Below are 13,905 nucleotides of genomic sequence, written 5' to 3' on the forward strand. Positions count from 1 at the left end.
TTTTTCACAATAGCTCACATGTACTCATTGAATTGCCCTGTATGCATTTTGATACTGTCATTGATTTTTACATTATATTTCCATCCAAAAAGCCTAAGCTTGCACTTAGTATCCCTGCTCAAAGCTGCTGGAGCCATTACCTGAAGGCAGTTTGGACATGTGCAGTATGCACTATTTCTCAAAATGCATTTGACTCGTGGAATTAACCAACTGACAGAATGCTTCTCTTCAGCCTCCAACATTATTTGTTTGGCTATTTATAAAATAATTTGAAGGAAGTTAGAAGGTTTTCTTTAAAGGTTTATTCAAGTATAAAGTTCATCCTCCGTTTTTTTTTCGAAACGGTGTATACTTGTGTACGAGACATAAATGGAATACAACCCAAAAGTTTAAAAGTGACAGGCTGTACTGATTAAGATTGTTCTTGTTAAGTTCAATTCGAAACATATTGTTTTATTTACTTGTAGCAAAGTCAAATTGTTTCCATGTTCACAGTATTTTAGTTTGTGTGCTTTTGAAAATAATTTGACACAATAAATTTGAATTGATTCTTATTTTTTTAAAAATCAAAGCTATTTATCTGATGCTTCAGAAAACACATAATGCTGACACAGAAAAAAAAGGACAGTGAGACACATTGTTTTCTCCCCACAAATAAAAGGCTTTTCAGCTGCAAAGTGGCTTTGAATACTGTCAAGCTGTGCTTTGAAGTTAGGAACATTCTAATTAGTAATAGATGTGAGACAGAGAAGAACACAGATCGAGTGAAACATACGTCCTGGAGCCAATCACAAACGTCGAACTTAATTTTAATGATGATCTTTCAAAAAGTTACTAACCGGTGCTGCAGGGCCAGTGACATTAATCAATGAGTGCGTGCCTGCGAAGGACCCAACATATTCCTCCATCATGAATTTCTTTACAGTTACAGATTCCAATCTGTCTAATATTTCCTGGGCCAAAATATGCTTGTCACTGCAAAAAGACCTAGGAAAATCTCTACACTCTTCTCTGCTGGAACCTATTTTGTACATCTTCGTCAGGTATAATCCATCCGAGATAGACGTTTGACTTATAATTTTGTAGCTTCATTGTGCGTTCAGATTGTATGATCTGATGGACATGCCTTTTCTTAGAAACACAGGACTTCAGAGTTGAATTAGGCCCTTGTCCTTCGAGCCAACTCCACCATTCAATAAGTTCATGGCTGATCTGGTTGTGGTCTTATTCCCACTTCCTGTCTGCCCTCCCAAACTCTTACTACCCGTCTTATCAAAAATCAAATACAGCCTTGAATAAATTAAATGGCCCAGCCTCCAATGCTTTCTGGGGAAGAAAATTCCACAGATTAATCACACTCAGAAAAGATTCTTCTCATCTCTGCCTTGAAAAGGAGATTTTTAAACTGTGTCCCCTAGTTCTAGACACCCCCTACAAGGAGAAACATGCTCTCAGTGTCCACACTGTCAAATCCCTCAGGATCTTGTATGTTTCAATTAAGATCTCGTCCCGTGTTTCTAAACACCAACGGGCACAGGTCCAACTTTTTCAACCTTTCTTCATAAGATAAACCCAGGAATCAGTCGAGTGAGCCTTCTCTGAACTGCTTCCAAGGCAAATATATGTTTTTCAAGTAAGGAGACCAAATATGTACACAATACTCCAGATGTGGTCTCTGCTGCAGTAAAACTTTTCTACTTTTATATTCAACTCCCTTTGCAATAAACAACATTTCATTAGGCTTCCTAGTGCTGTAAAGCGAAGGGTAGGTTAATGTACCGTGACTAACCTTGACCAGTTTGCAGGAACCCTTTTTAACTAAGACATGCTACACACTGAGGTAGACAAAGGGGACAAGAGTCAGGGAAAGGTCCAACACAACTTTATTGAACACTTTATCAAGGAAAAACAATATTTATCAGACTCTACCATTGTACTTTAATTAAACTTGATCAAACACTGTCAATCTCCACAGGATTCTTCAGTAAACTGTTTTAAATCTTTAACTAAAGAGTCTCAAATCTATACTTGCCATCTACTTCTGACATCACCTCACATTTATTCCAGATAAATGCGAGGTGATGCACTTTGGAGGAACCGATGTAGAGGGGAGCTATACAATAAATGGCAGGGCCACCAAGAGTATAGAAACACAGAGGGACCTAGGTGTGCAAGTCCACAAATTCCTGAAGGTGGCAGCACAGGTGGAGAAGGCGGTGAAGAAGGCATACGGTATGCTTGCATTTATAGGAAGGGGTATAGAGTATAAAAGCTGGAGTCTGATGTTGCAGCTGTATAGAACGCTGGTAAGGCCACATTTGGAGTACTGCGTCAATTCTGGTACAGAAGGATGTGGAGGCTTTAGAGAGAGTGCAGAGAAGGTTTACCAGGATGTTGCCTGGTATGGAGGGTCTTAGCTATGAGGAGAGATTGAGTAGGCTGGGGTTGTTCTCCCTGGGAAGATGGAGAATGAGGGGAGACCTAATAGAGGTGAACAAAATTATGAAGGGTATAGATAGGGTAAATAGCGGGAAGCTTTTTCCCAGGTCGGAGGTGACGATCACAAGGGATCACAGGCTCAAGGTAAGAGGGGCGAGGTGTAACTCTGATATCAGAGGGACGTTTTTTACACAGAGGGTGGTGGGGGCCTGGAATGTGCTGCTAAGTAGGGTGTTGGAGGCAGACATGCTGGCATCATTTAAGAATTACCTGGATAGTCACATGGGCAGCCTGGGAATGGAGGGATACAAACGAATGGTCTAGTTGGACCAATGTGCGGCACAGGCTTGGAGGGCCGAAGGGCCTGTTTCCTGTGCTATACTGTTCTTTGACACATACTTCTGTGGATTCACCATACCCTATCCACAGGTCCCTATCACTGTATTTGAACTGTTTGTCTGAAAAAGTACCTGTACAATCTGGCTGGGACAGACTGTTGCTTGGTCTTTGAGATGTTTCAGGATCTGTAATCATGGATTTGGGCTTCCGTTCTCACCTAGGGCTGGTTCTGGTCATCAGGTTATCTCACCAGGGTGGTCCTCTGGATCTGGTCAGCCTGACGATGTCTGCCTTGAGGTACAAGGAGCTGGAGACGCTACGCAGCTCAGCCACCTGTCAAAGGTGTTCTCTGGAAATGCCGTTGAAGAAGGTGCAAAAGCAGAAAGAGCTAGGGTTCCAGCTTGCCCCTTTCATTCCTCTCTTTGTGCCCTTCTCAAAGATTCAGTGTCCAATAGCAGCATTGGGCAGGGCAGGAAGATACAATGAAGTGACTGCTTTCCATATCTGGAGGTTGCGGAACATGGCTTTGAATCTTGAACTGTCAAGTGCTCTTTCCTGGTCCTATCTATATCATCGGTACCCATGTGGACCATGACAACTGGATCCTCCTCCTCCTCCCACTGCAAGTTCCCTCAGCCCCAAGCAAATATTCCAAACCTCGGGACAGAGCAAGCAATTCTGTTTTCTGGACTGTCACCGTCGACTGCAAAGAACTGCATCTATAGCCTTGACTGCACTGTCTCCTACGACCATTACATTCCGATTCACACCCCCCACCTGAATGGCTTCCTGTACAACTGTCCTATTCACCTTATTCTTATTGATGAGAGGCTGATCTAGATTCAGTTCCTATTTCTACTGTTCCTGATTCTTGGTCAAGTAATTTAAGAATAAAATATTCATGGAGGAGAAAGAGGGAGTAGAGAATAACTACGTTTCTGGAACGCCTGTATAGCGTGCAAGAAACAGTATTTTTCACTGTATTTCAGTACATATGACAATAATAAATCAAAGGAAGAAGGTTGGTCTCCCTAATATAGACCTATTGGATGATTAAGAACAGAAAGAATAGGATGAGGCAAAAACAAGCAACTTATATCAAATACTAAGCTCAATAATTCAGAAATAGAGAAATAGAAAAGATGCAGAAATGAAACTCAAAATGAGAAAAAGAAAGCAAAAAGCAAGTTTGAAAAAAATACTGACATGTAAAATGCAAGAAAATCCCAAGAGGTTTTATTAAATACATAAAAAGAGAAAGGGTAACTAAAAGAATTGGACTGATTAAAAATCAAAAAAGTAGAGATAAAAGACTTGGGCATTGTTCTTCATGAATACTTTGCATATGTCTTCACAAAAGAGGGGGATGATAGACATTGTAGTTAAGGAGGAATAGTGTGAAATATTGGATGGGATAATGCGAGAGAAAAGATTAAGAGGTTCAGCATCTTTGAAAATGGGTTATTTGCTCCACCCATATTAAATGTATTTCAGGCTGCTAAGAGAAGCAGGAAAGGAAATAGAAGAGGCTCTGGCCATCTTTTACCAATGCTCTCTCGTCAGAGATCGGTCAACAAGCTGGCTACAAAATAAGAGGGAAAGGGGCTGGGGTTCCTACTCAGTAGGTGCTGTTCTCCACGGAATACTTACTAGGGTCACCGTTGGTAACTATTCAATGAAACACCTAGCACTCTCGCATTCAATGTATTAATGCAAAATTTAGGGATTGCCAACTTAGAAGTTGGGGTAGGGGGAAGGTTTACTCTTCCTTGAAAGGTTTATGTGGCTGTGTGGGTTTCCTCTGGATGCTCCAGTTTCCTCCCACGGTCTGAAAGACACGCTGGTTGGGTGCATTGACCCAAACAGGCACCAGAGTGTAACTACTAGGGGAATTTCACAGTAACTTCATTGCAGTGTTAATGTAAGCCTTGCTGGTGAATAGTAAATAAACTTTACCTTAGAAACAATAATTCTTATGGTATACTAAGAAATGTGACAATAATAAATCAAGTCATTCCAAAATGACCATCACACAAAAAGCAATAATATTCAAGTCCTTTACATACCAACCAGTAACATTCTGGAGATGCTTCAATAAAGGAAACGTTTCAGACGTTTTACAATGGTCTTACAAAATGCTGCAGTTACTTTAATATTTTCATCAGGGCATTTTTGGAGCAGAAAGTTCTGGTGGGAATTGGACTGGAAAGTTGAGGGGGTGGGGGGGTGACGCATGCGTATTGTGGGGTCCCCCTCCCCCTAGACTCTAGGAGTTGGAAGCGGGGCGGGAACTGGAGTCAGTGAGAGAGAGAGAGAGAGTCAGTCACAGGGAGAGTCCCGCGGAGAGAGGCTGCAGCCAGCACTGCCCCACCGCACCGCGGGATAATGCCCTCAGTTTGACTGCACTCTCTCACCTACCTCTTCATTCATCCCTTCTCCTCTTTATTACAAAGAGAGAGAGAGAGACAGCCTCAGACTCCGAGCTTCCTCCTCTGTGAAGTGAGGGCAATTAGTCGACAATGTTCCCCCTCAGGATAGCAACTCTTCTGGGTAAGTTTTCCTTTTGCAACGTTTACGCAAAGTTAAATCTTTTAAAAAAATTGAGAAAGGGAAACTCCGAAAGAGGGGAATTAATTGATCACAGCTGCTCGCAGTAAACTTCTGTTCCACCCAAGTTTTTAAAACTGGTTCCAAATACATTATATGTCCAGTTTGCAACTTTTTTTTTGCTTTAAGCATTCCCTAAGTTAATTTGATTCCGTTTATTGGGTTGGACATTAAAAGATGTCCCATCAGTTAATGTGAAGTGAGAAGTTCTGTGATTGTATTTGCACTTTCGAGCGATCGTTATCATTGTTGGAGATTCGTTTATAAATTACACCCCTTCTCTCATGTTGTATGTTAATATGCACCCTCTACATGTAAAACTTTTGCCTTCATTTAAAGAAACTGCTGGAACTGGATTAAATCTTCCCAGCTATAAAATTCCTTGTTCAGTAACACAGCAAGACTGGTTGCTGAATCAAACTCGAGTCCGTTTTCAAAGGGATTTCCCCTTCTGAGTATAATCTGATCCCAGGATAATTTATACTGTAAGCTATTTTTAATAACTTACAGAGGCAGTTTGATAAGATTTACATATAAGGTAAAAAGATATTAACATCAATCAAGCTGGTTCTCCACATCCCCCTCCCTACCTAACAACACACACACAATATTTAACTAATGGAACAAGTTTTTAAAGTTGCACTTTAATGGAATGTGTCTGTTTGATGCCCTCGTGTGTACTTTTTGACATACATGTATTTCCCAGAGTTTTGACAGCTGTGGAGAGTGGTGTTTTAAAGACATCAACTAAGAAATGAGGTGGCACAGTGGTTAGCACTGCTGCTTCAAAGCTCCAGGGGCTGGGTTCAATTCCTGGCGTGGGTCACTGTGCAGAATCTGTATGTTCTTCCTGTGTCTGCGTGGGTTTCCTCGAGGTGCTCCAGTTTCCATTCCCTGTCTGAAAGACATGCTGGTTAGGTAAGTTGGCCATGCTGAATTCTCTCTCAGCGCACCTGAACAGGTGAACAGGAGTTTGGTGACGAGGGGATTTTTACAGTACTTAAGTGCTGTGTTAATTTAAGTCTACTTGTGACAGTAATAAATAAACTAAATTGTAATACAGTTCAGTAGCTGGGTTTGGTAATCTGATTACCATCACAGTGTGTTCTCTGCTGCCCCCCAAACAGCAGAAGCTTCACACGCTACAGAATAACAGCAGTGTGCAGCAACCAAGTTTCTTTAATCCCTTCAATTTCCTTCAAAAGTTGTAGTGAAAATCCTGCCAGGATTCAGAACACTGGAAGAATGCATGTTGTGTAAAAGTTGGCTGTGACTGGTCAGAAAGCAGTCTAGGAGAGAGACAGCAATATCACTGTTTAAGATAAGTATCAATAGTTTGACTGGGTGACTCATTCTAATGAGTTTAACTGACTCAGTTAATCTAAGATGTGAGTGTTGATCTTTATATTTTTATCAGCTGTAAACTAGACACTTGGTGGTAGTAGTACTGCTGAAAAAGACATGCTGTCGAAGTTTTTTACCTTGCACTCATCAGCACAATTTGGAAGTCTTGTGTCTTCAATAATAATTACTTGTTTATAACAAGTTAAGAATTAAATCAAACACAATGTGCTCTACCATACTGCAGAAGATAGTTTTCATCTTATTTTAGACCAAAGTTATTGAATGTGGTGAATTGGATATTAATCTGAACGGGGAACGTTACAGGGCTGTGGAGAAAGCAAAGAGTGAACATATTGGATACTGTGATAGCATAGATGTTATGGGCCAAATGGTCGTCTTCTGAGCTATATAATTCTGCGGTATTAATATGCAACTTTGTAGCTATTGTGTGTTCTAACTAAATGTCCTCTTTGTCTTCCAGTCACATTCTGGCGCTGTGTTATCACCCAAGGGCCACAGTTCAGCTATGGCTGTGCTGAGGGGAGCTGTTACCCAGCCACAGGGGACCTATTGATTGGGCGAGCAGATAGACTCTCTGCCACTTCAACCTGTGGCAAGTACAAACCTGAGCCCTTCTGCATTGTCAGCCACCTTCAGGTATGATACATCTGTACTATTGTGTGCCTGTGAGAGAAAGAAACATCACAAAAGGTCTATATCTAGCAGAAAAGCACTGTGATTTACTTTTGTCTCCAGATTAAGTAACTAGTCACTCTGGTTACTTGTTAATTGTTTGCTCTTTAGCCGGTCATGAGGTACAAATGCTAATGTGGTAAGAGTGGGGGTGGGTGGGGGGCACAACAAATTTTATCTTGATGGGAACTACCAAGCTATTTCTATCGCACAATCACTTTTAAAAATGTGGCTTTGTAATGCTCCCTGAGGCATCACATCACTACCTTGGTTGTGCTGTGGATCAGATTGCAATGATCAAAAGGAACTGTGCACGTGGATACTTGTGAAAATGCAGCTTTGAGCTGTTTTCACACTGAATTTCACATGAGTGAGTGCTATCGGTCTGTGAAAGCGTGGATCTTCAAACCAGATGCAAAAAATGCCAGCTTATTTCTGAATGGGCAGCTAATTAATCATGGCTGGAGTGCAGAAAGCTGCAGGGCTGACCAGTTTGGAGGACTGTAAGCCTGAAAGTAATCAGAGAAAATTTTAATCTCTGCCTTTGGGAGGTGACATTTATACTTAAATTTTCATCAGTTCTCCTAAAGGAACTTGTTTCCAGTTTTTGAAGATGACTATTTGATCCTCTGTGATTCTGCTGTTACAGTTGTGGATGCTTTGGGCGGCTGCACGTGCGTTTCATAAGCATATTAAAAATCAATAACTGCTCAGTGTATTTGTCACAAGTAGGCTTACATTAACACTGCAATGAAGTTACTGTGAAAATCCTCTAGTCGCCACACTCCAGTGACAGTTTGGGTACACTGAAGGAGAATTTAGCATGGCCAATGCACCTAACCAGCACATCTTTTGGACTGTGGGGGGAAACCAGAGCACCAGGAGGAAGCCCACGCAGAAATGGGGAGAACATGCAAACTCCACACAGAGTAACCCAAGCATATATAATAAGCATTTATTATGTGCCAATGATTTTGTCAACAACGTAAACAGATTTTAACAGATATTTCATGGTAATTCCTTTTTAAACGAACATACAAATTAGGGAGCAAGAATAGGCCATTTGGTCCCTTAAGCCTCGCTACCATTTGCTAAGAACAGGTTGATCTAATTGTGGCCTCAAATCTATTTTTGTTTTCTATCCCATACCCTATGACTCCCTTGTCAATCAATTTATCTAACTCTGACTTTAAACTGTTAAATGACCAAGCCAACCTTCTCCCTGGTGAAGCGAATACCACATTCAGAAAAAAGTTCTTCCCTTCCTTGTTGGAATGGGTGCTCTCTTATTTTTAACCCATGTCCCCTAGTATTAATCTTGATCATGAAGGGAAACATTCTTTCAGCATGCACCTTGTCAAGTCCCCGCAAGCTCTTATATTTTTCAATAACTTCAGGGTGGCATGGTGGCACAGTGGTTAGCACTGCTGCCTCACAGCACCAGGGACTCGGGTTCGATTCCTGGCTTGGGTTACTCTGTGTGGAGTTTGCATGTTCTCCCCATTTCTGCGTGGGCTTCCTCCTGGTGCTCTGGTTTCCCCCCACAGTCCAAAAGATATGCTGGTTAGGTGCATTGGCCATGCTAAATTCTCCTTCAGTGTACCCAAACTGTCACTGGAGTGTGGCGACTAGAGGATTTTCACAGTAACTTCATTGCAGTGTTAATGTAAGCCTACTTGTGACAAATAAGTTTACTTCTCAATCTTCTAAATGCCAATGGATACAAGCCCAAGCTTTCCTCACAAACTAACCCCTTCATCCCAGGAATTAATCAAGTGGATCTTCTCCAACCTATTACCATTGCAATTATATATCTTGTTAATCAAGGAGTCCAAAGCTACTCTGTGTGGTCTCAACTGTAGTAAAACTTCCCTACTTTTATATTCCATTCTCTTTTTGATAAGTTACATTTCATTTGCCTTCTTAATCATGTGCTGCATCTGTATACTAGACTTTTATGACTTATGTACCATGAAACCTTTCTAGAATCTAGGGGAATGTGGACAATTGCAACCAATGCATCCACTGACTCCACAGTCATTTCTTTTAAAACTCTAGGCTGAAGTCCTTTAGTTCTAATATTTTGATTTATAAATATTTATAAATATTTTGTGTCCTCCGAAATGAAGACATACACAAAATACCTGTTTAACCTTTCTGCCATTTCCTTGTTCCCATTCATTCCCCAGAGTTTCTTTCCAGAGGACCTGCATTCACTTCAGTTATGCTTTTTCTTTTTAACTATTTGTAGAAACTATTACCATCTGTTTCATGTTTTTAGCTAGTTTTCTCTTGTGCTACTTTTCCCCTTTTATTTAGTCATTCTTCACTGGTTTTTAAAATTTTGTTTAATCTTCTGACATATCAATAACCTTTTGTAGAATTGTATATCTTTGTTTTCAATTAGCTTCCTTCATTAGCCATGATTGGTGCATCCTTCTTCTGGAGTCTTTCCTTCTCACTGGAATATATCTTTGTTGAGTGTTATGAAATATTTCCTTAAATGTTTGCCACTCTATCTTGACCGTACTACCCTTTCCCAGTTCACTTTAGCCACTTCAAATTTCATACCAAAGCAAGTAACCGACCCATTCTTCTCTCGCTTGAACTGAGTGCGAAATTCAATCATTTTATAATTGCTACTACCTTGAGGCTCCTTTAAAATGAGGTCATTAATTAGTCCTGCCACATTGCACACTAATAGGCCTTGAAATGCCTGCTCTCTGGTAGGTTTCCCCAAGAACTTATCCCAAAAACTCTAAGAACTATCTTCCAGGCTGCCTTTGTCAGCGTGACGTGTCCTATTTCCGTTTAGATTAAAATCACATGATTATTGCCATATCTTTCTTAAAAACCCCTTTCATTCTTCCTGTATTCTCATCCTGCAGTATAGTTACTGTTCGGCAGCTTATCAACTACTTCCTTAAGTAACCTCTTAACTTTGCTATTTCTTATCTCTAAGCAAAATGATTCTACACTCTATGATTTTTAGAACAAAGTCTACCTCTCTATCGTACTGAAGTCATCGCCAATTAACAGAGCTCCTCCACCACCATTCCTAGCTTCCTGTCCTTATGAAATGTCAAGCACCTTGAATATTCATTGGTCACCTTGTAGCCACATCTCTGGAATGGTCATTTCATTTATCCACCTTGCAGTCCTAGTCACATCCATTCAAGTTGCACAAACCTCAAACCTGTTCGACAGTTGTGAAGGTTGAGGCTCCCCCGCTGCTTCCTTCTCATCTTCATAAGTACCCAATTCATTAACACACCATCCTATCGCTAACCGTTAACCATTCAGTCGACTTTAGCTTGAGGGATGTGACTTCCTTCTGGAAGAAAGTATCCAGGTAACGTTCCCTCTCTCTGATACATTGCAGCAGTGTCCATAGCTCAGCCTCTAGCTCATTAACTCTGAGCTGAAGTTTCTTGTTCCGCAGGCATTTTTTGCAGATGTTGGTCATGGGTCATACCAGCATACACCTGGTCTTGCATACATAGCTGCAACACATCACCTGCCCAGACATCTTAATTGTGCATTAGTTATTTTATTTATTAAATGCAAATTAATCCCTCCAGCCTTGGCTTCCATTTCCAATTTTAATTCCCCAGTTTAGGCAAAATGAATTGGAAGTACTTAATGGCCAATCACCTACCCGCTTCACTGCAATTTCACACCTCTATTTTTGTTTCCCACATACAAATAAAAAATCTGCATTTCCTCACATTTTAATACAGTACAGAGGTACTGTTAAACAATTTAAAGGTCTCATCTTTTGGATGCAACATTAAACCCAACTGTTTGCTTCAGTGAATGTGAAAGATCTCTCAGAATTATTAAAGAGCAGGGACATCTTTTCTTATAGAATCAAACCAGAAAATATAAGGTCATGGGCACGGGTAGGAATTGGTTAAGAAAGGGTTGTGAAGGCATGATAAAGAGAGATTTTGGAGCGACTATTGAAAACAGAAGGATTGATGATGAGGTAGAGCTTATTTAACTGGGCGGTAATGTGCAAAGAGTGAATACAAATTTGTGCAGGAGAGGATCTGGGCTGCACTCTGTCTTTCCTGCACCTTCAAACTAATGAGGTAAGCATGCAAGAAAGTGAATCGAACACTAAGTAGAACTTGACGTGGAAGAAATTAATTTTGTTCCTGATAGGTCAGATGTGAAAAAGAAAAGTTCTGCTCAGCAGTCAACTGATCTCTAAGACTTCAAGCCTTCATATAGAAACTGGGGAATATGCTCCCAATGTTATCTGTAGCGGCTAAATATGTTCAGTTTCCAGTTATAATACACATGCTATTTATTTCTTTTTATAGTTTGCTTAATTGAATGTCATTTTGCATTACATGGATGCAATTTTATTCTCCTTGTCGACTGGGGGTTAGTTTGGTATAAACACCCTGGCCACCTAGAACTGATTGAATCATACTCCAAAAAATGTGTGTCTGCAAGTCATCCACTGGTTCCTATAAACACAGATCATGAGTCCCAGCACTCTTAACTATTAGGTCTGACTATTATATAGCTGAGCCGAGTGTGACCAGCAGCAGACTGAGCAGTAAAATGGGGAAAAATAGTGCATGCAGACCATTCTACCTCACAATTCTGTGCTGGTAAGATTGCGAAGGCGAGCAACTAGACGCGATCCCAATATTTTTTCAGTTCTCGCCCTATCTTAATGGATTGCCTTGCTGATCGACCGGCGGGACAAGTAAGAAAGATCATGCCCTACCTTTGATTTGATTTATTGTTGTCACGTGTATTGAGAAACAACATGTGCTGTGCAGACAAAACATACCCTTCGGAGAGTATGTAGGCAGAAGGAAAGGATAAGGTGCAGATAGTGTGACGAGAAAGATCAACGTAATATGTGATAGGCTCATTCAGAAGTTTGATAACAGCAGGGAAGAAGCTTTTCTTGAGTTGGTTGGTATGTGATCTCAGATTTTTGTATCATTTTCCTGCTGTAAGAGGGTATGTCCAGGGTGAATGGTGTCCTCAATTATGCTGGCTGCTTTCCCGAGGCAGTGGAAAACATAGAGTCAATAGATGGGAGGCGTGTGATGGACTGGGCTACATTCACGCGTCTTTGTAGTTTCTTGCATGCCAAGCTGTGGTGTATCTGTAAATTTGGTGAGAGTCGTAGTAGACATGCCGAATTTCTTTCGTCTTCTGAGAAAGTAGAGATGTTGGTGGGCTTTCTAATTATAACATCAGCGTGGATGGACCAGGACAATTGTTGGTGATCTGAACATGAGAAACTTGAAGCTTTCGACCATTTGCATTTCATGCCTGTTAATGTAGACAGAAGTATGTCCTTCACTACCTTTCCTGAAACTGCTGAATCTTTACTCAGAGGAAGTAATCCAAAGAATGTATGCAGAATGTGAATCCATAAATGTACTGGTGCAGTCTTCCAGTGCTAACGATACATGTCTGTTTGCAGAGCTTCCAAACTAGTTAACTATTCTTGCATGTTTCACCATTGAGGTGAAAAATATATATTGCTATTTCATTCATAGAATCATAGAAACCCTACAGTGCAGAAGGAGGCATTCAGCCCATCAAGCCTGCAACAACAACAATCCCACTCAGGCCCTACCCACATAACCCCACATATTTACCCTGTTAATCCCGCCAACCTACACATCCTGGGACACGAAAGGCCAATTATCATGCTAATGCACCTAACCTGCACATCTTTGGACTGTAGGAGGAAACCCATGCAGACAGCCAACATCAGCATCAAGCAAGAGCAATGTACTGTAGATACTGTATATCTCAACTAAAATCAGAAGATGCAGGAAATACTCAGGTCTATCAGCATCAATAGAGAGAAGAGCAAACATTTCAGGTTCATAAATCTTCATCGTAGCTGTGCAGAAATGTGCCCCTGTAATTCATTCATCAGATTAAAGTACTGGCTCTCGTGATCTCAGTGAGTCTCGACAGTAATTGTAATCAGATCTTTTCCTCGTCTTCAACCTGAAACACAAGCATTTTTTTCTCTTCAGATGCTACCTGACCAGAGTATTTCCAGCACTCCTACTTTCAATTCTTCATTAGTCAGTCCAAAATCTAGTAAAGCTTTCCCCTTTTAGAACCAGTTTGGCCATTTACCTAATCATGCTGTCCAATCTTCAGTCTCAGCTTCTGGTAGGAACACTTATCAAACCAATTCAGACACGTGTTTTTCATTTGAGCGTGAATAGCCTTTTTTCTATTTTCCATAAAAGTCAAAACTCAAAGTGTATTATTCGGTTTGAAAAGCTTTCAGCAGCATGGGATAACAAGTTACTCCGAATTAAATGCTTTTGTTGCAGCTGAATTGTAAAGCTTAATCAATTGGAGTTTTGACAGCTGCTTTCATGTAAGATTATTGCTTCCAATCACAATCGGCAATCCTATTTTGTCCTCATTCTGCAAGTGGTACAGAGTTGTTAAATTTGAATGGCTCCTGGTCTTATCTGG

At 40.7% G+C, this 13,905-nt stretch overlaps 1 protein-coding gene across 1 annotated transcript in view; it reads left to right on the forward strand.

Moving 5' to 3' along the window:
• Nucleotides 1–5,096: 5,096 nt before the first annotated feature.
• lamb1a (laminin, beta 1a) overlaps nucleotides 5,097–13,905 on the forward strand; it is an 81,953-nt gene continuing 73,144 nt past the window's right edge. The window contains exons 1-2 of the mRNA XM_080207297.1: nucleotides 5,097–5,328; nucleotides 7,211–7,386. Of these exons, the coding sequence (XP_080063423.1) occupies nucleotides 5,298–5,328; nucleotides 7,211–7,386 (207 nt within the window). The 5' untranslated portion in view covers nucleotides 5,097–5,297. The remainder of the gene's footprint in view (nucleotides 5,329–7,210; nucleotides 7,387–13,905) is intronic.

The sequence above is a fragment of the Carcharhinus amblyrhynchos genome, chromosome 19 (genome assembly GCF_965287045.1).
Source record: "Carcharhinus amblyrhynchos chromosome 19, sCarAmb.v2.hapA, whole genome shotgun sequence".
NCBI classification, from domain to species: domain Eukaryota; kingdom Metazoa; phylum Chordata; class Chondrichthyes; order Carcharhiniformes; family Carcharhinidae; genus Carcharhinus; species Carcharhinus amblyrhynchos.